Here is a 24,442-nt window from a genome sequence, read left to right on the forward strand (position 1 = left end):
TGTCCTTTCACTTTATCTCTAAATAAAAGCCTGTACCTTGCTCTCCTACCTTGATTGTTTGTGAAGCTCATTCTTCAGCTCTGCAAACAAGAACCCCGGCATCACTGGTACTTAAAGTGTTCACTAAGTTATCTGTTGATGAGAGCACCACTGCGTAAGTGCGTGAGTTTGTGAGAGCATACACTAGGGGTCTCTGACTTCAATAGACTCCAGCCACCCGGAACTGGCAATGAGGGTTTCATCTATCAGGGTCTCATAAGGGGATATAGAGAGTCCTACTCTTAAAGCCCTGTATATGGCTTCTTGAATTTCCCAGATCATGAACTCTCCCGTGATGAGAAATGGTCAGAACTTGAGGATTAATGTGAATGTGACCCTGGGCTGTGAGCCCCAGAGCCCCTTCAGGTGATGCCCGTGAGGTTTTAGAAGCAGACAGCTGGTGGAAAAGTATGTGTGTATGCACACGTGTGCACTGGGTGGGAGAACATGGAACAGGGTATATACCAGATACACTTAGTCCTTCCTCTGGCCCTGGATCACAGGCTGCCATGAAGCAAGAAACAAGTGTGGGTGGAAATATTTTGGTCCATTTGTAATTTACAAAAGAATGAACACCGTGATGACTATCAGCACTTCCGGATCTACTTATGTATGCTGGGGGACAGATTTACAGATCTGGAAGAGAGGAGCCAGTGAGAACTTTAACAGCAAAAGATCAGGAATCAACAGTGACATTTCCACAAACCTAGCACGTCAATGCCACCATGTGCTTCTCTGGCAGCAGCATTTTTGATCTCGAGAGGAAGAATAACAGGGATGCAGCTATGCTGAGACATTCCCATGGCGCAGAGCCTAAGCAGAAGCCACAGTGCTCTTAACAGGACTTCTATAACCAGTATGTTGTATAAGAATTAGTTTTACTTTTGTCCCCTCTATCCTTTGAAACTTGGTTGAGAAGAAATGATCTTCCTCCGGCGGTGAAGACTGAGGCAGACAAATGATTTCCGCCAGATTGTCTGCCTGTCATTTTTAATCACATGATCTCATCGCATCAACAGATCTAGAAACATGAATATTCAAAACTACAAACTTGGAATTAAGTTGCTAATTTGAGCTTGCTTCAGGCTTGAAATTCCCTTCAGCAGGATGGGATGGAGTCCTTTCTTCCTCTTCAATGTCTCCCTTGCTAGTCACTCTAACACTGCCTCAGAAGCTGAGGGAAGGAGTGCTTGGCATAGGACAGTTCCCACCAGGCTGAATGGCTTTGCGCACTCTGGGCCTGCCTGGTGATTACAGCTGGTTCTCTCAGGTTGGCACTTTGAGCTTACTAGGGGTTCCTGCTGTACACCTTGACCCTGGCAGATGCATCTCTGCCCTGGCTGCTTACTTGGTGTCCTCTCCCCCTAGTCCCCGGGCACCAGGCAATGCATTCCAGACCCTTCCTGCTGAGATCTACTCGGCTCTGCTATCGGTCTGTTGGTCAGTGTCAAATATGACTCCACAGCATGTCATGCATCCCTTGTCATGAGGGCTCTGCTGTCAAAGAAGTTAGCCTTGCTTTCTCTTGCTCTCTAGATATGCTAGGCAGGAGTCAGATCCCAGCCTTCAGCCACTTCTTTCTTTCTTTCTCAGGCCGGAGTCAGGCACCAGTTTTCTGAGTCTCCCAATCACAGAGAACACATTTCCAAACTCTCTGAATTTTCTCCTTCAAATTCCCTATAGCAGACAGTGGGAGCACATGTCACTTCCCTACCCTTACACCAAAATGAGGGGTGGAACTCAGCACACCAACAGCGTTATCCAAAAAAAGGCCTTCATCAAATTTCTCACCAAATCCTCTCTGTCCTTTCAAAACTTTTATTCTTGAGGTGAATAAAGGGGTTCAAGAGCCATTGAACAAGTTCTCCTATTTTTCCCCTTAGCATCTTCAATTAGAGGCAGAAGAGTTCCATTCTAGTAACTTGTGTATGAGTTACTTATTGCTGCATAACAGATTACCCAGAAACTGAGTGACCTGAACAATAAGCATTTACATTATTGCTCACAGCTTCTCTAGGCCAGGAATTCAGGAGTGGCTTAGCAAGACAGGCTCAGGCTTTTGTGAGGTTCCAGTCAAGGAACTGGACAAAGTACAAGAGATGGTAAATTTAGATTGGTTGAATCAAAGCTTCTCTGGGGACTTCATGATCTTCCAAATTCTACATGTCATCTGGCACTCTCCACATTTGTTCCTCATTTATAAATGGTCCAAGACTCGCTCTCCTTGAAGGAACGCAGAGCCTAGGCCTGATCTTGGATTATTCCTCTTTCTCAGATCTCTGATTCTACACAATACTCAGAAAATAAAGCCTTGAGAAATGCCTATGAGAGCCAACATTTACAATGAAATTTATAATTCAATAAAAACATTCTAAGGTGCATCATTATAAGAATCATCGCTGTTTATTTTACAGAGAAATGATTTAAATGGAATACATTGGGGCATGGTAAATATTTGACATGAAAAGTAGTTGTATCAGGATAGGCATCAGAAAAATAGCAACTCACCTTACACATAATACCTAGAAAATATTTTTGTCTGATCATTTAATTGTTACAAATCCTGAGAATGTTATCACTGAACCAACTATTACCTTTTAATTAAATCTTGCTTGTAAATCACCCTTTAAAAAAATGCTTTGAGGTACAAATCATCTATGTATCAAACATAAGTTTTTACATTTTACAAAGAATTTAAACAAATATATCAAACAACTGCAGTTCAGTTGCTCTTAAAACAGCTAGTAGTCAGGTTCAAGGACACACTGTTCCACTATCTCCCGTAAGTTGGGGTTCTCCATTGCGGCTGCCACTCGCTCTTTGTCATTTATCTGCTTGTTGACTGCAAAACACACAAAGTTAGCAGAACTGTGTCAATATAAAACAACCATAGTATCTTGTTAGCTTGTTAAAACAGAGAATTTAACTCCTTGATGACTTAAAGCTGATTTTAGGTAATTATTTATAAGTTCTGGAAGGGAGAGAGAAATATCCCCTATAATCCTACTACTTCTACTGCAACTATTTTCATTTCTTTCCCATCTTTGTTCATAGACATATCTCCATATAGTTACCTTCAGACTAAATTTTGAAAATTGCTATTTTTTTCTCCTTCAGCCTATTTTTTAAACTACAGTGCTATTTAACATAGCAAAAATCATAAATGTTCTAAATTAATTATGAATACTATGCTCCACTGCATCTTTAAATATATAGCCTTCATTTTGGAAAGATTCTTTAAAGTGGATCAGATCATAGGATATGAGCATTTTTTATGGTTTGACTCACGTCACTGAAGACTTCCCAATATGCTTTACCAATTTATATTGTCAACAGCAATACCTGAGTTTTCAGTTGGCCAGAAATACTTGGTATTATTAGTAAAAGCAAATACACATACATATACATAAAACAGGAAGTAAAAAATGGCTCCATATTATTGCTGTGATTTGCAATTCCTTGATTAATAGTGAGATAGAACATTTCTCTATGTTTATTTAGTTCATCTTGTGTGAATTTTCTGCTAATGTCTCTATTAATCTACTGGGTCTTTTTGTAAAACCATTTGCATGGATCTTTATGTAATAAAGGTATTGGCCTACAGCGGTTGTCTATTATTTGCTAAAAAGCACTCTTGATGGAACAGTCTAAAAGAGAGACGTCCATATTCTTAATTGTGGGTTAACTTTTTGGAGATCCTGTTAAAATGTCTTACATAGAAAACATAATACACATTCTTCATATATAAAGAATTTCAATTCATTTGTTTCTTCTTAGTATAATCTAGGCTCCACAAGGGTAAGGCTGTATCTCAAAGGTCAAATTGTGCCTACACACAGAAGATACTCAATATTTACCAAATGAAAAACCCAGAATCATAAGGCTTAATACTACTGCTTAACTAAGTGGAGTTTCAAAAGCATGACTTGAGTGGATTTAGGGTGCTTAAACTCTTTTATTCTTTAAATTAAGAGGCGGAGGCCCTCAGTTTATAAGGTTTAAATAAATTTAACCCATGAGAATATAATCTATATGTCAGGAATTGTGAAAACAGGACATGGTTTTAGTAGTTTCCTTGACAGTACCTAAAAAGCTTTCTGAATAGTCTGTTCTGAAAGCAGCAGGATTTCCTCTTCTATGCTTGTTTTTGTGCATTTCTTCCGAGTGCGTGCTTTTCTGAGTCGCTGTCTTTCTCTGTGTCTATCTTATTGCTTTTACTCTATTACTCTTTCTCCTCCTCTTTTGTCTTTTTCCGATTTCTCAATTTACCTAGCAATGAAAGCTAAGTACAACATGCATTTAAAATGTATTTATTATCTGCACTCTACCATTTGCGGATAAAAATTCTATTCTGTTTTTATGTAATACATAGGCTATGTGGAATATTTTGTCTTTTGCTTTTCCCAAACCCCACCTCTACTATTTCTAAGTGGCTACTGATTAATTTCTCTCTGTAGGCCAGACGTCCTCTCTATAAACAAGGTCCCCCATTCCCATTCTAATACATTAACCCAGAGAGACAACAGAAACCTCAAGATTCCCTAAAGCTTTCTTTGCTAGAACTTTAATTTCAGTTTTAAGTACATAGCTCTCTATTGTGCTACCGAAGAGAAGAATCTAGCCCTCCTTAGAGCTGGGTATTCTTATGGAAGTATAGCCATTGACTTAAACCTAGACCAGCCAATATCCATAGGCCCTAGCTTTAATACACCCAGAGTTCCACTGAAAAAGTCATTTCCTTGAAATACCTAGGTTTCTCCACCTCAAGGAAGAGCTAATAACTAATACTGCACTTCTTTGCAAATGACCCAGTAGCTACTTGACTGTCAAAACAATCTGGTATCCAAGATAAAGTACTATTTGAAGTTGTCTTTGAATAATGGTTCGAGATTCACTTACTGTCTTCTTCTGTTGAATGGGATCCTTCAGAAATGTAGATTTCCAACTAGGAAGAAAAAAATATTAAAAGCCAAACATTCAGAGCATTCTAAGATGATGAACGAGGTGGAATGTACAGTTGACTCAAAAGTATAGGGATGAAAGCCCAAATTCTGTTTCCAACAACAAAGACTTTAGGACAAATCCATCTAAAACAAGGGCTGAAACTGGTAGAATTTTTAATTTGGGTCATCTGGGGAGGGCTGGGTAGTCCCACTTTTTTTTTAATGAATACATACAAATACAGTATTACACAAATAAACCTCTTATGTATTTTACTCATGAATATCTCTTCCCTGCCCACTATCTCTTCCTCCTAAATCAGTATCTAAATTTCCTCCTTGCCCCAATGCCCCCAGAAAGCTGTATTAATAATCTAGTGTAGCTTCTTCCATATTTTCCTCTATACCTACATAATCTAACAGATTGTCCTTTCTCTCTCTCTCTCTCTCTTTCATACAGTCCAAGGATGGAAGTTTCTTTGCTTTGCTTATTTTACAAAAGTGGAATCACAATGCAGTTTCCAGTAGCCTCCTTTTCTCACCCACTGTTACCTTGATAAATTTGCTCTCATGTATAATATTGATTAAACTATTTCTCCGGGCCCTGCTGCGTGCCCTCTTAGCTAATCTTCGAGGACCAGAGATTCTGAGACAAACCCATAAATATGGCAAATTTCATGGCAAATAAAGCATGTTATACGATAAAGACATGTCTACTCTCCAGAGAACACTGAAGCATTGCAACAAATTCTTATACAGTTACTTACTACTGAGATAAATGTTTTTCATGAGTAAAAAAAGGCATAGCCTATTATGGCTAAATGAGACCTTAGAGATCATCTAGTCCAGTCTTTTAAAATAATATTTATATATATGTATATAATTCCCCTAATGGCATTAATATCAACTCTTACTCTAGATAAGAAAGCAACAGGTATAAAATCACTCTGTATTCATTTACTTTGGTTTTAAATTATGCATGACTCAATTTTCTGAAAAATAGTAAATAAAGGGAAAGAATCAAGCATTTACCCTGTTATTCCTATACAAGCATACCTCCGAGTAACCAAACAGTCAGTTTGGTACCTTGCAAGCATAAAAGATTCTAATCTGAGAGGTTTCTTAGGGCCTTTTTAAGCGGCTCTTAGTTGGTTTTAAATTTTTGGACATGAATAAGATGCTCAACACTATTAGCCATCAGGGAAATACAAATCCAAGCTACAATGAGATATTGCTTCAAACCTACTAGGATGGCTGTAATATAAAAGACAGATAATTAACTGCAGTTAAGGAAGTCAGAACTCTCATATACTGCTGGTGGGAATGAAAAATGGTGAAGGGGCTATGGAAAACAGTCTAGCAGGTCTTCAAAAGGATAAATACAGCTTTATCATATGATCCAGGAATTTTACTGCTAGGTGGGAGAAACATGAAAACATATGCCATTCAAAGGCTTGTATATAAATGTTCATAGCAGCATTACTCATAACAGACAAAAAGCAGAAACAACCCAAATGTCCATCAACTAATAAACAGATAAATAAAATGTGCTATGTCCACACAATTGCTTTATAGGCAATAAAAAGCAATGAAATACTGATACATCCTAGAATATGGATGAATTCTGAAAATACTATTTTAAGTGAAAGAAGTCAACCATAAAAGGCCAAAAGTTGTATGATTCCACAAATGAAACATCCAATATAAGCAAATCGGTAAAGACAAAAAGTAGGTGTGGGGGAGTTTGGAGGAAATGGGGAGTGACTTCTAATGGACAAGGGGCTGCTTACTAGGGTGACGACATGTTTTAAAATTGATAGTAGTAATGGTTGTGATGGAAGGCAGAGACAGGAGACAAGCATCATGATTAATTGTTCAAAAAGCCAAGATATGAACAGTATAGTAAGAGCAGGAAGTATTCTATCTTAAGGTTAAGAGTCCACTTTAAAAACCAAGAAGTTAGGCCAAGATTGTCCAAGAAAGAAACAGAAAATCTAAACAGACCAATTACCAGCAACGAAATTGAATCAGTAATCAAAAAACTACCCAAGAGCCAGATGGATTTACCACAGAATTTTATCAGACATACAGAGAAGACATAATACCCATTCTCCTTAAAGTTTTCCAAAAAAAGAAAAGGAGGGAATACTTCCAAACTCATTCTATGAAGTCAGCATCACTCAAATACCAAAACCAGGCAAAGACCCCACAAAAAAAGAAAATTACATAGATGCAAAAATACTCAACAACATATTAGCAAACCGAATTCAAAAATACATCAAGAGGATCATACACCATGAGCAAGTGGGATTCATCCCAGGGATGCAAGGATGGTACAACATTTGAAAATCCATCAACATCATCCACCACATAAACAAAAAGAAGGACAAAAACCTCATGATCATCTCCATAGATGCTGAAAAAGCATTCAACAAAATTCAACATCCGTTCATGATAAAAACTCTCAATAAAATGGGTATAGAAGGCAAGTATCTCAACATAATAAGGGCCATATATGATAAACCCACAGCCAACATCATACCTAACAGCAAGAAGCTGAAAGCTTTTCCTCTAAGATCAGGAACAAGACAGGGATGCCCACTCTCCCCACTGCTATTCAACATAGTACTGGAGGTCCTAGCCACGGCAATCAGACAAAACAAAGAAATACAAAGCATCCAGATTGGTAAAGAAGAAGTCAAACTGTCACTATTTGCAGATGACATGATATTGTACATAAAAAACCCTAAACACTCCACTCCAAAACTACTAGAACTAATATCGGAATTCAGCAAAGTTGCAGGATACAAAATTAATACACAGAAATCTATGGCTTTTCTATACACTAATGATGAACTAGCAGAAAGAGAAATCAGGAAAACAATTCCATTCACAATTGCATCAAAAAGAATAAAATACTTAGGAATAAACCTAAACAAGGAAGTGAAAGACCTACACCTGAAAACTACAAGACACTCAAGAGAAATTAAAGAGGACACTAACAAATGGAAACTCATCCTAGGCTCTCGGCTAGGAAGAATTAATATAGTCAAAATGGCCATCCTGCCTAAAGCAATCTACAAATTCAATGCAATTCCTTTCAAAATACCAACAGCATTCTTCAATGAACTGGAACAAATAGTTCAAAAATTCATATGGAATCACCAAAGACCCTGAATAGCCAGAGCAATCCAGAGAAGGAAGAAAAAAGCAGGAGGGATTTTGCTTCCCAACTTCAAGCTCTACTATAAAGCCACAGTAATCAAGACAATTTGGTACTGGCACAAGAACAGACCCACAGACCAGTGGAACAGGACAGAGACTCCAGATATTAACCCAAACATATATGATCAATTAATATACGATAAAGGAGCCATGGACATACAATGGGGAAATGACAGCCTCTTCAACAGCTGGTGTTTGCAAAACTGGACAGCTACATGTAAGAGAATGAAACTGGATCACTGTCTAACCCCATACACAAAAGTAAATTCAAAATGGATCAAAGACCTGAATGTAAGTCATGAAACCATAAAACTCTTAGAAAAAAACATAGGCAAAAATCTCATGGACATAAACATGAGTGACCTCTTCATGAATATATCTCCCCAGGCAAGGGAAACAAAGGCAAAAATGAACAAGTGGGACTACATCAAGCTGAAAAGCTTCTGTACAGCGAAGGATACCACTAATACAACAAAAAGGCATCCTACAGTAGGGGAGAACATATTCATAAATGACAGATTCAATAAAGGGTTGACATCCAAAATATATAAAGAGCTCACGTACCTCAACAAACAAAAAGCAAATAATCCAATTAAAAAATGGGCAGAAGAGCTGAAAAGACAGTTCTCCAAATAAGAAATTCAGATGGCCAACAGGCACATGAAAAGATGCTCCACATTCTAGTCATCAGAGAAATGCAAATTAAAAACACAATGAGATATCACCTCACACCAGTAAGGATCGTCACCATCCAAAAGACAAACAACAACAAATGTTGGCGAGGTTGTGGAGAAAAGGGAACCCTCCTACACTGCTGGTGGGAATGTAAATTAGTTCAACCATTGTGGAAAACAGTATGGAGGTTCCTCAAAAAGCTCAAAATAGAAATACCATTTGATTCAGGAATTCCACTTCTAGGAATTCACCCTAAGAATGCAGCAGCCCAGTTTGAAAAAGACAGATGCACCCCTATGTTTATCACAGCACTATTTACAATAATAACCAAGAAATGGAAGCAACCTAAGTGTCCATCAGTAGATGAATGGATAAAGAAGATGTGGTACATATACACAATGGAATATTATTCAGCCAAAAGAAGAAAACAGATCCTACCATTTGCAACAACATGGATGGATCTAGAGGGTATTATGCTCAGTGAAATAAGCCAGGTGGAGAAAGGCAAGTACCAAATGATTTCACTCATATGTGGAGTATAAGAACAAAGAAAAAACTGAAGGAACAAAACAGCAGCAGAATCACAGAACCCAAGAATGGACTAACAGTTATCAAAGGGAAAGGGACTGGGGAGGATGGGTGGGAAAGGAGGGATAAGGGGGGGAAAAAAGAAAGGGGGCATTATGATTAGCATGTATAATGTGGGGGGCGGCACAGGGAGGGCTGTGCAACACAGAGAAGACAAGTAGTGATTCTACAGCATCTTACTACGCTGATGGGCAGTGACTGTAATGGGATTTGTGGGGGAGGCTTGGTGATGGGGTAGTCTAGTAAACATAATGTTCCTCATATAATTGTAGATTAATGATACCAAAAAAAAACCCTTTATTTCATTAAATGATATTTTCTGATGGTTGTCAAGAAAAAAAAAAAGCAAGGAATTAGGAAGTAAGATTCATAACATATTCTTTAGCAAACAGATAATAACTCAACACACTTTGGGGGCAGGGCAGGAGGTCTTGATTGATATGTTCTCAGAAGGAAGCTGCTATGACCAACATCTTGTGTTAAGTTAATTTGGCAGAATTACCTGGAGGACTGATAATAGAAGAGAAGGGACATAATGTCTCTCACCAGAGATCAGCATTTTGAGACTACTTTACAAGTCTATAACCCCTGGCCCTTTGCCACATTGCTGAAAAATTCTTAGCCTTGTAGCACCCCTCACTTTTTCTCTCTTAAGTGCGTACCTTTTAAATGAAGCCTTCTCACTGCTCAACTTGCCTTTTGTCTGCGCTCTTCCAGTGGTAAGCGTCTTTGTTACTTTGGTATTTCATTCTACTTTCTAGACTTTAGGACAAGTCTTCACTCTCTGTCCTACTTCAACTTCCTTGCTCTCTGCTGCCTGCAAGGCAGCTGCCATTCCCTGCTACTCTTGCTTTAATGAACTCCTTCCTTACCTACACTCTCCTGACCTCTGCTCAAGAATTTTCTTGTTTGGAGTCAAGAACGCTCCCCCGTCCAGGTTGAGGTTTCACCTGGTGCACAGGGAGAGACCTCCCCACTGCCCACAACAGTTGCACAATTATGTGAATACACTGAAAGCCATTAAACTGTACACTTCAAATAAATGAATTGTACTATACATGAATTAAATTTCAATAAAGCTGTTATAAAATAACAACAAAGATCTTCCTTACCTTATGTTTAAATGGTAAACACCGCTGAAGTTTTACTCTTAAGCATAGCCCTATGGAAGAAAAAAAGGCCCCCATCAGTTGTCTTATTGACTCCTGAGAAAGCACACAGCTGTGTCTAGGTGTCTCCACACAGGAAGGTGTGAGAACAACTCTGGCTCGATGCAGTATGTTTCCTCTGAGCCTGGCACTACACCAGTAACTTCAATAGTCTTACATATTCATGATAATCCAGCGAGCTAGGAATCACCAACCCCATTACCCAAATTATGGAACCAAGGTTACAATGTAACCTGCCCAAGGTCACTGAGCTAGTAAAGTAGCCGAACAGGGAATGGAACCCCGAGACACTGCAAAGCCCAGACCCTTCCACTACATTAATTTGCCTTCAAGCAAAGGTGCATTCACTCATTAAACTTTATAAAATGCCTACAAGAGGCCAGGACATGCAAAAACTTACACCAAGTAAGGGCCACTTTCAGGGGCTCTAAGAAACCTCTCGAATTTGGAATTTTCTATGCCTGCCAAGGTGCAAATAGAATAGTCTCCCTAAAACCAGCTCCTCTGAAGTTTAGTTTATTACCCCAATGCCAGTTCAGTAACTTTTTTTCCAGCTGAAACTTGATAGAGAAATTAAAATTGGGCTTGGAACAGAACCTCCACTTCCACTTCTCTCCTACCCCAAAATAAGGAATGAATTTTAATTTAAATTAAATAAGTAATTAAAAATTAAATCCATACCCCTAGACACTAAAGATAAATCAAACTGCTCTTTTTATGAAGAGAAAGTGTCTCAGTAGGAAGTTTTGGAATAATAGAGTCAGAATGAATCTCCAGTTCCCTGGCTTTGTAGGCTTTTATTTGGAGCTATTTTCTCTCCCAAATAAAACAACGGCTTATATGCCATAAGGAACATTTTTTTAGTATTTTGATTTGATTAAAAATAAACAACAAAAACAAAACCCCAAACTATTCCAACACAGCAAAATGTAATTTTTAGACTACCAATCTTTTGGGGAGGTATGAAATTAATTTGCATTTGGTCTTCTAAGTACCATTAGATTTTCTAATAGAATCATTTGAAAAATCTCATAATGGGAAAAAGGATTAGATGACCTACAATGAGATTGAGCCTACTTTACAGTCTAAAGCATGTATCCATAATAAATATTAGGGAAGTATAAATAAACTGTAATTTTTTAAGAGAGTCTCCCTATAAAGGATCTGCCTTAAAGTATATCTGGAGAGTTCTTCTCTTTCCCCCACATTTTCTCTTTGTTCCTTGTACACCATCTGAACATCCTCATGTGTTCTGGTCTCTGTTGGTAGTTGTATTGCCCATATGGTAAACAATAACTGTGTTACAATTCATTTTTGGTTTTACAAAGTACTTTCTTCAGCATCAATATCTTCAAGAGAGGCAATATAGCATAACTGAGATAGATACTCCAGGTTCAAAAGTGACTCCACTACACACTAGCTGTGTGACCCTGGGCAAGTTACTTAACCCCTATGAGCTTCCATTTTCTTATCCATAAAACAAGTACTATAATAGAACCACTATGTATAGGGTGATTATGAGTAAACAAATTGTAATGCAATGTACTTAAAATAGTACTTGGCACATAGTATCTGATAAGTGTTAACTATTACTCTTTTACCATTTTCATTTTACAGCCAGGAACCAAGGTAAGTAGTTTATTCAACACCACATAGCTGACAAGTGGCAGAACTGGGAGCTGAATCTAGATCTTCTGACTCCAAATGCTATGCCCTTCACATCGGACCACACCTGTCTTGAGCCACTCTTGTCTGGACTAAGCCAGCACAAGGGATCACCAGTTACCCACTCACCCCTTTGAGTCTTCCTTGTCTTTGGAGTCACTCCCCAGAGCAACTCTGACAGCCTGAGCGATCTGCTGGTAAGCCTTACTTAGGTGCCTTTCTCTGCTTAGTATCCCCTGCTCATAGGAAATGCTCCCAATACACTTACCAGACATAGGGCTCTCTTCATCACGTCGCCCAGTCTTGCTGATTGAACAAAATTACCATGATACATTATTATACTACCCTCCAAAAAGCCAAGGGTCTTAACTGAAATCAAATCAGAAGGGCCAAAAGTGACAAAATGTTGTTCAAGAAGTGTACAGATCTGAAATACCAACCATAACCTCATGTTGGCCCCTTTATACAGTTAATTTTATTTCATGTGCTCTCTCCATCTTTGGTCACATAAACATAGTTTTTCAATCACTGCAATCATAATGCAAACCCAACTTATCTTTCAAGCTTTTTCATACATTTCTCACACAGATACTTTGATTTCTGCATTATATTTGTCATTTTCAATAGCAACACAAAATTCCATCATATTAGTGCTGTTTCCTTGTTAAGAGATAATATAATTTCTTACAGGTTTATTATACTTTTACCATAAATGTTTTGTATATGCTACTATTTTCTTCTATGGCATTATTTCCTTAATTCCTGGGTCAATGAATATAAACTTTTAAAAAGAATTTGCCCATAAGTACCCAAAGCTTAAAAATATTTATGCTATGTAATAAACACATTACAATATTACATTATATGACCCACTAGTTCCACTTATAGGAATATGTCCTGAGGCAATAACCAGATATATAAAAGTATTTATGTATAAAGTTGTTCATTACTGTGAAAGGCTAGATGTAGTGTACTGTACATGGTTATAAAAATTTTGACACTGATATGATTACCATGTAACCTATGAGACTATATAATTAAAAAATATTTAATGAGAAATAAAAAATATTTCTCATCTATGTCATGCTTTCTATTACCCTTATAACTCTGTAGATACCCTAATGATCCCTATTTTACAGATAAGGAAAACGTAGCTCAGAAAGGTTAAGTAATTTGCCAAAGACCACAAAGTGGCAGAACTAATAAGAGAGCTGGAATTTTAGCCCAGAGCATACCTTCTTTAAAATAGCTGATTTTTATTTTCTTCCTTATGCTTTTGTGGCATTTCAAAATAATTGCCAACAGACATATTTTATGTGTATACTTTTATACTTTAAAAAACACAAAATAAATGTTACTTTTGAAAAATCAATTAGGTTCTTAGAGTAGGATAATGGAACCCCATTTAAAGACTCTTATATATCAGAAAGTTTTAAAATAACTCCCTTCACATCAGGACAGTAGCAGGACTTTTGGTATCTGTTGATTCAGAAATTATCTAGTGACATAAATTAAGTATGCATTCAAAAATGCTTTTTCTAATATAGGAATTTTACTGACCACAATATTGTCCATGGAGTCAAAGGCCCTCTAGTCCTTCAAACTGTGGCTGATGTGCTGAAAACCACTAACTGAGGGATCCCAGATCAGTGAGGAAGAAGAGAAAGAATCACAACAGTGGGAGCAGTATTTAACTTTCCAATTCTTTTTACAAATTTGTCTATTTTTAAAGAGGCAATATATTCCCACGGTTCAAAAATTCAAAAATACAGTTATACAGTCAAGTCTCTCTCCCATCGTGTCCCCCATTTGCCCAAGTCACACCGCTCCATTACCCCTATTCACAGCCCTTCACTTCTATGTATTCTTTATGTGTATGCAATCAAATACAAATGTGTATTATTGCTTTTTACACAAATGTAGCAATTCCATACTTGCTTTTATTTCCTAACGTATGTCACAGAGATCTTTCCACATCACTATACAGAGAACTTCTTCATTCCTTGCTATAACTGCATGGTATTCCATTGTATTCCACAGTATTCCATATACACCATCACTGACAGTTAGGCAATCCCCTACTGAAGTTTAAAATAACCTTCCTTTATCGTCTTTATAACAAAGTACATAATCAATGATACCTATTGCATATCTTATTGCTAAATAATCCAGAATACTGGGAATACAGCCTCTCAGAAAACTACCTCAAAATACCCTCCCACGAGGACTTCTGCCACACTACAGAGAAGCCGATAGAGTAGTTAAAAGGAGAAGATGGTGATGACAGCAGTACTAGTCTGACGGCACACACTCCAACCTCCAGAACCCAGGAGAGGAGCTAGCCCACGCCCACCCTCCATTAACTGTAGGCAGGTACGCCCAAGGGAAGCAGCGTAGCGGAACTAAAAGAGAAATACATTTGGAGTCAGGAGGACATGGGTTTGAGCCTTAACTTCACCATTTCCTGGCCTTATGATTCTGAGCAAGTCACTTAAACTCTCTAAGCCTCATCAGCAAAGTGAATATAATAATATTAACTCTCTCATAGGCTAATTGTGAGGACTAAGAAAATAAAACACATGAAAATACTCAGTAAACCATGAAGTGTGATGCATGATGCTCATCACCTATTTTGGGTCAATAGCTGATAACGTAGAATTAAATACATAAAATACATAAAACCTTACCAATAAGAGTGGCCAAAGAGCAATGAGGTACCGTTGGCGTGAACCTGATAACAACCAAATAGTCATCTTCATTTATCTCCTGAACCTCCACACAACTTTCCGTTACCACTTCCAGTTCTTCTAAAGTATTTGGCTTCTCTGGGTCCCGGATAGTTCGAATCAAATCTAAACAATCATCAGAGACAAGGTATTATGTGTTACACGTGAATATTCTAAATAAGGATGATTTTGCCAGTCCTAATCCAAACACGGACTTCCTTTCGTTTAACCAAAAACTACAGCAACTCCACTACCAGTTCCCTTGCAAGGAAACTGCTGTATTAAATCATATCCAGTTTCTCGGATCCAACATTGCAGAAAGAATAGAAGAATGGGGAAAGTGTCACAGAAGCTCAAGAGGGAGAAATAACTGTCAGCTGGAAGAATATGACACGGAGAATCTGAATCAAGCCTTTAAAAATGGGGAACATTTCAGTATCTGACATTTAAGGTAAAGGAAGGGAAAGAACAAGTTTAGTTTGCCTGGAACCCAGTGTAAGTGAAGAGGATATAAGAGTTCGGGCCAGACCATCAAGGGTTTTTCACAGGCAGCTACAGACAACAGGAAGTCCTCAAGAGGTCCTGAACAAGGCAGTGACATGGACAGCATTATACTGTTAGCTGGCAGACTCAGAACTAAAGAACAGAGCTGGGGAAACCAGCTGAAAAAGCTGGACCTAAACAACATGTGACAAGGTAATGGGGAAGGGGAGACAGATGAAGAAGTAATTTCAGAGGCAGAATCAACAGAATTTGACAACTGTTCGGATGTAGGAGACGGAAAGGGAGGAAAAGAAGATAATAGATTTTAAGTCTCTAAATGTCTAGAGAGAACACTGACAGAATAAAAAAAAAAAAGAACACAGGAAGAAATTTGGGTGGGGGCTGGGGCAAATGGGTTCTATTTTATACATAATTGTTTTGAAGTGCTTAAGGGGAAACCCAATGGAACATTCCAGCAAATACTGACCTGTGGCATAAGGTTTAAGAGAGCACCAAGGCTAGAATGGTCGTTGAGCCCATAGGGGTCACAAAGATGAGTAGAACAGTAGTTTTCAACCGCCAATGGAATCACCAGGAATGTTTAAATAAATAAATAAATAAAACCTGATGGCTGAGCCCTAATTTTAGAGATTCTGATTTAATAGATCTGTAGTATGTCCTAGGCATTAAGACTTTAAAATATTCCTCAGGTTACTTAATAGTGGAAAGCTGAAAGCTTTTCCTCTAAGATTGGGAACAAGACAAGGACATCCACTCTCACCACTTTTATTCAACATAGAATTGGAGGTCCTAGCCATGGCGATCAGACAGCACAAAGAGATAAAAGTCATTCAAATTGGTAAGGAAGAAGTTAAATGGTTACTGTTTGCAGACAACATGACCTTATACATAGAAAAACCCTAAAGACTCCACCAAAAGACTATTAGAACTAATAACTGAATTCAGCAAGGTTGCAGGATACAAAAATAATACACAGAAATCTGTTGCATTACTATATACTAACAATGAATTAGAGGAAAGAGAAATCAGGAAAACAATTCCACTTACAATTGCATCAAAAAGAATAAAATACCTAGAAATAAACCTAACCAAGGAAGTGAAAGACCTGTACTCTGAAAACTACAAGACACTCATGAGAGAAATTAAAGAAGATACAAATAAATGGAAATCTATACTGTGCTCATGGACAGGAGGCTAAAGCAATCTACAAATACAATGCAATCCCTATCAAAATACTAACAGCGTTCTTCAACGAACTAAAACAAATAGTTCTAAAATTCATATGGAACCTCAAAAGACCCCGAACAGCCAAAGCAATCCTGAGAAGGAAGAAAAAAGCTGGGGGGATTACACTCCCTAACTTCAAGCTCTACTACAAAGCCACAGTAATCAGAACAATTTGGTACTGGCACAAGAACAGATCCACGGATCATGGAACAAAATAGAGAGCCCAGATATGAACTGACACGTATGTGGTCAGTCAATACATGATAAAGAAGCCATGAATATACAATGGGGAAAAGACAGACTCTTCAGTACTGGTGTTGGGAAAATTGGACAGCTATATGCAAGAGAATGAAACTGGATTATTGTCTAACTCCATACATAAAAGTAAACTCAAAATGGATCAAATACCTGAATGTAAGTCATGAAACCATAAAACTCTTAGAAGAAAACATAGGCAAAAATCTCTTGAATATAAACATGAGCAACTTTTTCCTGAACACATCTCCTCAGGCAAGGAGAATAAAATAAAAAATGAACTTAAAAAGCTTCTGTACAGCAAAGGACACCATCAGTAGAACAAAAGGTATCTACAGTATGGGAGAACATACTTGTCAACTATTTATCCGATAAGGGGTTAACAACCAAAATATATAAAGAACTGACATGCCTCAACACCCGAAAAACAAATAATCTGATTAAAAAATGGGTGGAGGACCTGAACAGACACTTCCCTAAGAAGAAATTCAGATGGCCAACAGGCACATGAAAAGATGCTCCACATCACTAATCATCAGAGAAATGCAAATAAAAACCACAATGAGATGTCACCTCACACCAGTTAGGATGGCCACCATCCAAAAAGACAAAAAACAAGAAATGCTGGTGAGGATGTGGAGAAAGGGGAACCCTCCTACAGTGGGAATGTAAATTGGTTCAGCCACTGTGGAAAGCAATATGTAGGTTCCCCAGAAAACTAAAAATAGAAATACCATTTGACCCAGTCATTCCATTCCTAGGAATTTACCTCAAGAAAACAAAATCACAGATTTGAAAAGACAGATGCACCCCTATGTTTACTGCTGCACTATTTACAATAGCCAAGATACAGAAGCAACCTAAATATCCATCAATAGATGAATGGATAAAGAAGATGTGGTACATACACACAATGGAATATTATTCAGTCATAAAAAGAAAAGAAATCCTGCCATTTGCAACAACATGGATGGATCTAGAGGGTATTATGCTCAGTGAAATAAGCCATGTGGAGAAAGAGAAATACCAAATGATTTCACTCATTTGTGGAATATAAATACAAAGCAAAACAGAAGAACAAAAAAAGCAGCAGACTCATAGACACCAAGAAGGTACTAGCAGTTACCAAAGGGGAAGGATTGCAGACCATGGGTGGATTAAGGGTTGCTATAATTCACAATCACAACATAGGCAGGTCACTGGGACAGTAGTACAGCACAGAGAATACAATTAATGACTCTACAACATCTTACAACATTGATAAACAATGACCGCACTGGAGGGGTGAGGCCTTGATAATATGGGTGAAAGTTGAACCACTGTTTTGTGTATGTGAAACCATCATAAGACTGCATATCAATGAAACTTTAATTAATAAAAAAATAGTAACCAAAAAAAAATATTCCTCAGGTTATTCCTGTGTAGTTCAGTTTCAGAATCATTCATGTAAAGTGAAAGAGACCCAAGGACAGATCTGTGGCAAGCACCTATTTTAGAAATCAGGAGAAAGAAAAGCAAGAAGCTAAGTGAGAGGAGAGGGATGGTTAACAGTAACAAATACTGCAAAAAAATTCAGGCTGAAAAACTAAAACAGGTCTTTGGTTTGTCACCCAGGAAGTCACGTGGAAGAAAGCAGTTTGAGAGGTGCAGAAAAAGCCAGCTTGCAAAAGGGGAAGTGAAAATGTAGTCCTAGGGCTTTGGTAGGGAAGGAAGGACAAAGAAAGTACTGTAGGTTTGGAAAAAGCTCGAACAATGACAGAGATAAGGGAGATCTGAGTATGTTTTATAGCCCAAGGGGAAGGATGAAATAGAGGAAGAGTGACTGAAAATAAAAGGAGGGAAGGAAGAACTGGTAAAATAAGCAAGACCAAGGATGTGGTAGCCTGGACTGGCCATGGAAAGGACACGATTTCCTTCTTACTTTGAGGTTGTAGAAAAAGATGGAAAAGGAGAATGCTAAAGAGAAATGGTGAGGTAGAAAGGAGCAGAAGGAATTCACATAGGTTGGGCCTGATGTTCTCAAACCTGAGGTTTTTTGTTCTATTATTTGTAGCAACCCTATAATCAGAAATGCAGCTGGGAAGAACTCATCAATCAAGTTCTACCTTCTGGGCAGCAATTCCAGGGATGATCGCTTGATGAGCAATAGAACTGAACACGGAGGCAGGAAAAAAAGGACACAGCTTCCCCTTCACAACACTGTCATTATGCAGGAAAAAAAGGACACAGGTTTTCCTTCACAACACTGTCATCATGGGGCTCAGGGAAACTGGGGTCTTTAAAAAGGAATTTGCTGCCCCTCATCCTTTTCCTTGTAAGGCTCATTTATACAAACTGCATTATATTCTTTTTTTGCTACCTATCCCTGAAATTTAAATCTCAGCACTTTCTAAACTTCTCTAGTTTTTAGTGATTTGAGATTGTATTTATTTCTTTAGAAAGAAAGCAATGTTGCTCTGTTCACATTACTCCCCTGATCAAAATTCTTCTATGGTCTACACCGGTATTAAATTCATTTATATTTAAACTTTCGGTACCCAATTCCAGCTTGCTGTCTAAAACAATTTTCAACCATACCACCACCTTTAACGATAAACTCTATCCTGTAGCCCCACCTGTCTGCTATTCTCTAAACATGTTATTTTCTCACCTCCATTCTTTTGCTCTGATTTCTCGTGCCTAGTATGTCCTCTACCCTCTAAATTTCCAGAGCTTACTTACACTTCAAAGCCCTACTCAAGTCTTCCCAGATGCCTCAGAGATTACTCTCTCTCCTTACTCTGAATTTCTCTCTTATTTAGGTCTATGGCTTTCTACTGCACATAAAAAAAATACTTTATTTTTTTGATATATAGGTCTCCCTCAATATAAGCTTGAGGAAAAGAATCTTCTCTCTTCCAAAACTGTTATCTTCAGTGCCCTGCTTCCCAAGATGCTGTAGACAGAAGTCTGACAAGACAGGAATGCGTCGATCTGCTTTGTGGAGATTATCCCACTCATAATTACCACCCAGCTGGAGTTGACTAAATCCTGGTTCTAACGAGAGATACATTAGATTAGCTACAAGTCTTTTCCATCCCTGGTTTCCTTCTACTGGCCCTATAATCCTTACCTGCTTTTATTTGTATTTTTATGGTTTGATCTTTTACCCTTGGTCAGCAGGAATCTCTGAACGTTGGCTAGATCCGATCTTTTTAGTTTTCAAAAACAATACTAAAAGAGAGTCATAAAGGTAATTGTGAAATGGTAGAAAATACACTAAGTTTGAAAGCAGAAGACCTGGGCTTTGTTTTTTGCTGATTCCTCAATGGCAGTGTGACCTCCAGGTAACAGTTTAACCATTCTAAACTTCATCTGTAAAATGAAGACGGTTCCAGCAATTAAACAGAATATTTAATACATAATCGCAGATGAATGTATGTGTGTGTGTGTGTGTGTGTGTTCTTTTTTGCACTCCAGGTTTGTCTGTGTTAAAGAACTCTAAATTCGATCGATACCCGATTACAAAGAGCCTATCTCGTCCTCTTCTTTTAGGGACCGCTAACTTTTGCCTTTGCAGCAAAAGAGAATGGCGTGACCTTGGGCCAGTCTCCAACTCGGTAGTGACCCAGCAGTGTCCTCGGCTGTGGCAGGACACCGTGTCCAGGAGCTAAGGATAGGAAGGCAGGAAGCTCAAGTAGTGCAATCAGTCCAGCTTTGCTTCCTAACCAACCACCCTAAACTCTTTCTCTGCCCAGAGGTCTTGAGAGAGACACCAGGGCGTGGGGCTAACATGGGAATGCATTTAAGGCCTTAACACGCGCCTTGCCCCAGCCTTAGGGCAAGGTGGATCCTAGAAAAAAAAATCTTCCCACGTGCCTCCGGACCTGGGTTAAAAACGCTTCCCAGGATTCCGACGAGATCCGGCAAAAACCCCGAGTCTGCACTCCCAGCCCTCAGGTGAGGCCTTCGTGACCCCCCGCCTCCACGCAGAATGCCAAAAGCCGCCCAGTAAGGTTAGTTACCATAAACCTCTAGCGCTTTCTCTTCCATGATCCGGGGCTGCCGGGCAGCTCCCAGCTCAGAGAGGCCCGAGAGCCACAGGACTCTGCTCAGCGTCCAGGAGAGCAGCCCGGACACCCGCTCCATCCTCACGCTCCGCCATCCCTGGCGACTGTCCCACCCGAGCCACCGTCTCTCAGCAGCCGGCCTCGCGATTTATCAACTTCCTGGTCTTCAAACGGGCCAAGACAAGCCTAAAGGTCCCGGGGAGCAGGGAATAGGCGGGACCAGACCGAGTAGCGCGAAGGACCTAGGGAAGGGCGTCGAAAGGACTACAAACCCCAGAATACCGTGCTCGCTCTCTACGCGTAAAAGGGAAAAAAAAAAAATTCCTCGTGGCACGTGAAGCTCGTGCTGTATGGGTCGTTTTCTTCCGACGACGGAGAGCTGTGTTCTGGGATTTGTAGTCTCCGCCGGTGGCGGGGATGTAATGGTCGGTTACCCACCACCGATTGCCTCACTCAGCGTCCTCTTAACTAAATGAATCCTGAAGAGGTAGGGGAAAGGAGACGTTGATTTCTAGTGCTGGAGGAGCGTGCGCACGAGACTCTCTACTGTTGTTTCTCCAAGAGAGCCGCTTCTAGACAGTTTTCTTACTTCCTAGCCAGGACGGAAGTGAGTTTCCGTTGCGGTGAAACGGGATGTCTTGGCTGCCCAGTGAGGAATGTTAGGCATGGCAGGTGACTTTCTCGTCTCTGCACAACTTCCCACTAGGGGTTGCACATTTCTGCCAATAGCTCTCAAAGACAGCTTAGAACGAGAGACCTGTCCTTGTGTCCAGTGTATCCGTGTATCCACTAGTGACACACTGGAGATAACCATACCTAAAAGAATTTATTAAGCCCTCTGGTGTTTGTGACTGAGATGGATGCCAGTAACAAGGTTAATGATGTTAGTTTTATCCATCTATCCCTTCAATCAACTTCCAAACACCTATTCGGTAGTTAATTTACCATACTTGGTCTATAGGCACCAATGATACAAAGGTAAGACCTGGTTCCCAATCCTCAAGCAGCTCACACACCTGTGAGGAAGCGAACCCCTGATGTTGAGAAGTTTGCAGTTAGAAACTAAGCCTTTTGTCAAAGTTGATGCCAAATTTCATCTAATCTTCATTAAGAAAAAGTCAAGATTATCTTGCAGAATTATTCCGTGATAACATGTCCTATTTAAAGATGAAGTCTTGCCTAGCTGATTTAGACTTTGGGCTCACTAGACAACCAGTCAATAAATAGTTCAGGTCCCAGGTCATTTTTTTTCAAATTTTAGTGATTTTTCTGACTCTGTTCCACTCCACTTTACAACAATTGAGAGAATCCTTGCAAACAAATTTAGGACACTGAGGTCTCATCACCTCTGTAAGACCCCCGGACTTCTCCAAGCAGAATTGATGCTCTTTCGCTGTGCTCCCACAGCACATTATAACACCACATGTTAAATTGTTAATTCGTATGTTTGGCTCCCTCAAGTGCCTAGTGGGTCAGGAGCTTCTTTATTTCAGTATTTCAAACGCAGATCAGGGTACCAGGCACACAGTAGATGCTCAATGTGTATTTCTTGAATGAATTAACATAAATGTCCAAAGAATAAATGGCGAGACTTTACTGCAGTTTGTTCAGAGACCTCAATCAAAAATATAGGATCTCTATGAGGGCACTGTGCTAGGAATGGGTAGGTGGCAAGTAAACGTTTTCAGACTCAGTCATCAAAAGACCTGTCGTTAAGCCTGTTAAAACTATCCAGAGCACAAAGGGTGTCCCGACCCGCGGGATTAACGTGGAGTGTAGCCGGAGACGCCTGCAGAAATGAACAAGCAAGGGACACAAAGAACGACCAGCAAGACTGGATGTCTGATCAAGCTGGCGCAGTTTATTGGCAGCAGGCTTAATTTATACAGGTCAGCAAGGAAGGGGAGGGTCAGAAGATGATTGGTCCCCAGGTGGTGCTGGCAGGAATGTGTATAAGGGTGATTAGGTCTCGGTGGGTACTGGCGGCTATAGTAAACCCGGAAAAGAAGCAAGAAATCCGCCATCTTGTGGGTGCGGGCCCTTTTGGTCTCCGGCATCTCCTCCTTTTCTATTCTTTTAGGAGGGGTTGGGACAGGAACTCTGAGCCATTTATCTGCTGGGTAGACGGTGCCTGTCTTGGGTCTAGAGGTTTTGTACCTGGCCTCTGTTTTCAGGAGCTTGCCTCTTTTCGGAGTCGGCCTGGTGTCTTCAGGGGAGCTTGCCCTAATACTGGATCGGCCTATATAAATAGGAGCTTGCCCCAGTATTAGATCGGCCCCTGTTATTTTTACCAGAGGTCTTATGTCTGTCCTGTATTTCTGCAGGTACAACCTCTTAGTTACCCGTCATTGACTACCCGCCTAACTGCCCAGATATGTTGTCAAGGAGCAGGACAAGAAACCTTGACATAGCTCATTCCTGATTTATTCTATTGCAGGCTTAGGGCTCTATGTAAAGATTCATACTCTGATCAGCTAAGGCAAGGCGGTGATAATGAACTTGGATGGGCTTCGCTATGAGGGAATCAATTCGCTGTTTGACTAACATTGTAAGTTTTTGGAAAGCCCAGGGGCCAAAAGAAAGTACCAGTAGTAATCCTAAAAGAGGGCCTAATATAGGAAGGAGGTACGGGAGTCCATTCAATCCTGTCCAAAGAGGGTTATTCTGGAGTTCTTTCCTTCTTCTCTCGAGATCTTCTTGGAGAATCTTTATCTTATCTCGAACAATGCCTGACTTGTTAGCGTAGAAGCAGCATTTTTCCTGCAAGGCTAAACAGATACCTCCCTGTTCTGCTGTGAGATCTAAACCTCGACGATTTTGCAAAACTACCTCTGCGAGCGAGTCGATTTGGTCTTGGAGATCATTGATTGTTCCTGAGAGGGTCTGGACATCATTAATTAATTGATGGGACAACTTATAGTAGGAATGTATGGCTATTCCTGCCCCTGCTGTTCCTGTGGCCACTGTGGTAGTAATCCCGAGGCCTACTAGGAGTGGGATAAGCTGGATGGCTCTTTTAGAGCGTGGATGCCCTGCTATATACTCAAAGCTGGGTATGGGGATAGGTTCTTCTCCTGGGATAATATCAATATCTGGGAGAATACTGGCTTGCACACATAACCCAGTCCAATTTGAGGGTAAGGCAGTGAAGGCTAGGTTTCCTCCACAGATAAAAACTTGTCCAATAGCGGGGCAGAGAGCTGAGGAATAATTAGAAACTTGGGAGCAATTTGTGAAAGAGGCAAATCCTACGTTCACGTCATAACTATTATTCTGGGGCTGCTTTTGTATGCATAGGGATGTGTTAAATCCTACAGGCTGTACTCTAAAGGGTGAGTTAAGAGTACAATTCTGTTCTGGCAGTGTAGTGGTAGCGTTAG

General features: G+C 39.6%; 1 protein-coding gene across 2 annotated transcripts; it reads right to left on the minus strand.

The window, feature by feature from the left end:
- Positions 1-2,423: 2,423 nt before the first annotated feature.
- On the minus strand, positions 2,424-21,296 carry CIAO2A (cytosolic iron-sulfur assembly component 2A). Of its 2 annotated transcripts, XR_012120738.1 has the most exons (6): positions 21,018-21,296; positions 14,989-15,153; positions 12,570-12,607; positions 10,580-10,629; positions 4,939-4,984; positions 2,424-2,881 (listed from the first exon to the last, which is right to left on the minus strand). XR_012120738.1 is itself a non-coding variant. In XM_073211985.1 (5 exons), exons 1-5 carry the CDS (start codon positions 21,139-21,141, stop codon positions 2,781-2,783), a joined length of 486 nt encoding a protein of 161 aa, XP_073068086.1. In that variant the 5' UTR covers positions 21,142-21,289; the 3' UTR covers positions 2,424-2,780. The 2 variants fall into 2 exon arrangements, 1 of the variants encoding a protein (XP_073068086.1); XM_073211985.1 differs by lacking the exon at positions 12,570-12,607 and having other exon boundaries at positions 21,018-21,289.
- Positions 21,297-24,442: the final 3,146 nt, after the last annotated feature.

This window comes from Manis javanica, chromosome 8, assembly GCF_040802235.1.
Source record: "Manis javanica isolate MJ-LG chromosome 8, MJ_LKY, whole genome shotgun sequence".
Lineage (NCBI taxonomy): Eukaryota > Metazoa > Chordata > Mammalia > Pholidota > Manidae > Manis > Manis javanica.

Coding starts and splice junctions, on each gene's coding strand:
- CIAO2A (XM_073211985.1), bottom strand. CDS start 21,141: ATGGAGCGGGTGTCCGGGCTGCTCTCCTGGACGCTGAGCAGAGTCCTG. Junction 15,154..21,017: donor GAAAGCGCTAGAGGTTTATG/GTAACTAACCTT, acceptor ATGATTGTTTAG/ATTTGATTCGAACTATCCGG. Junction 10,630..14,988: donor CTCTTTGGCCACTCTTATTG/GTAAGGTTTTAT, acceptor TTTCTTCCATAG/GGCTATGCTTAAGAGTAAAA.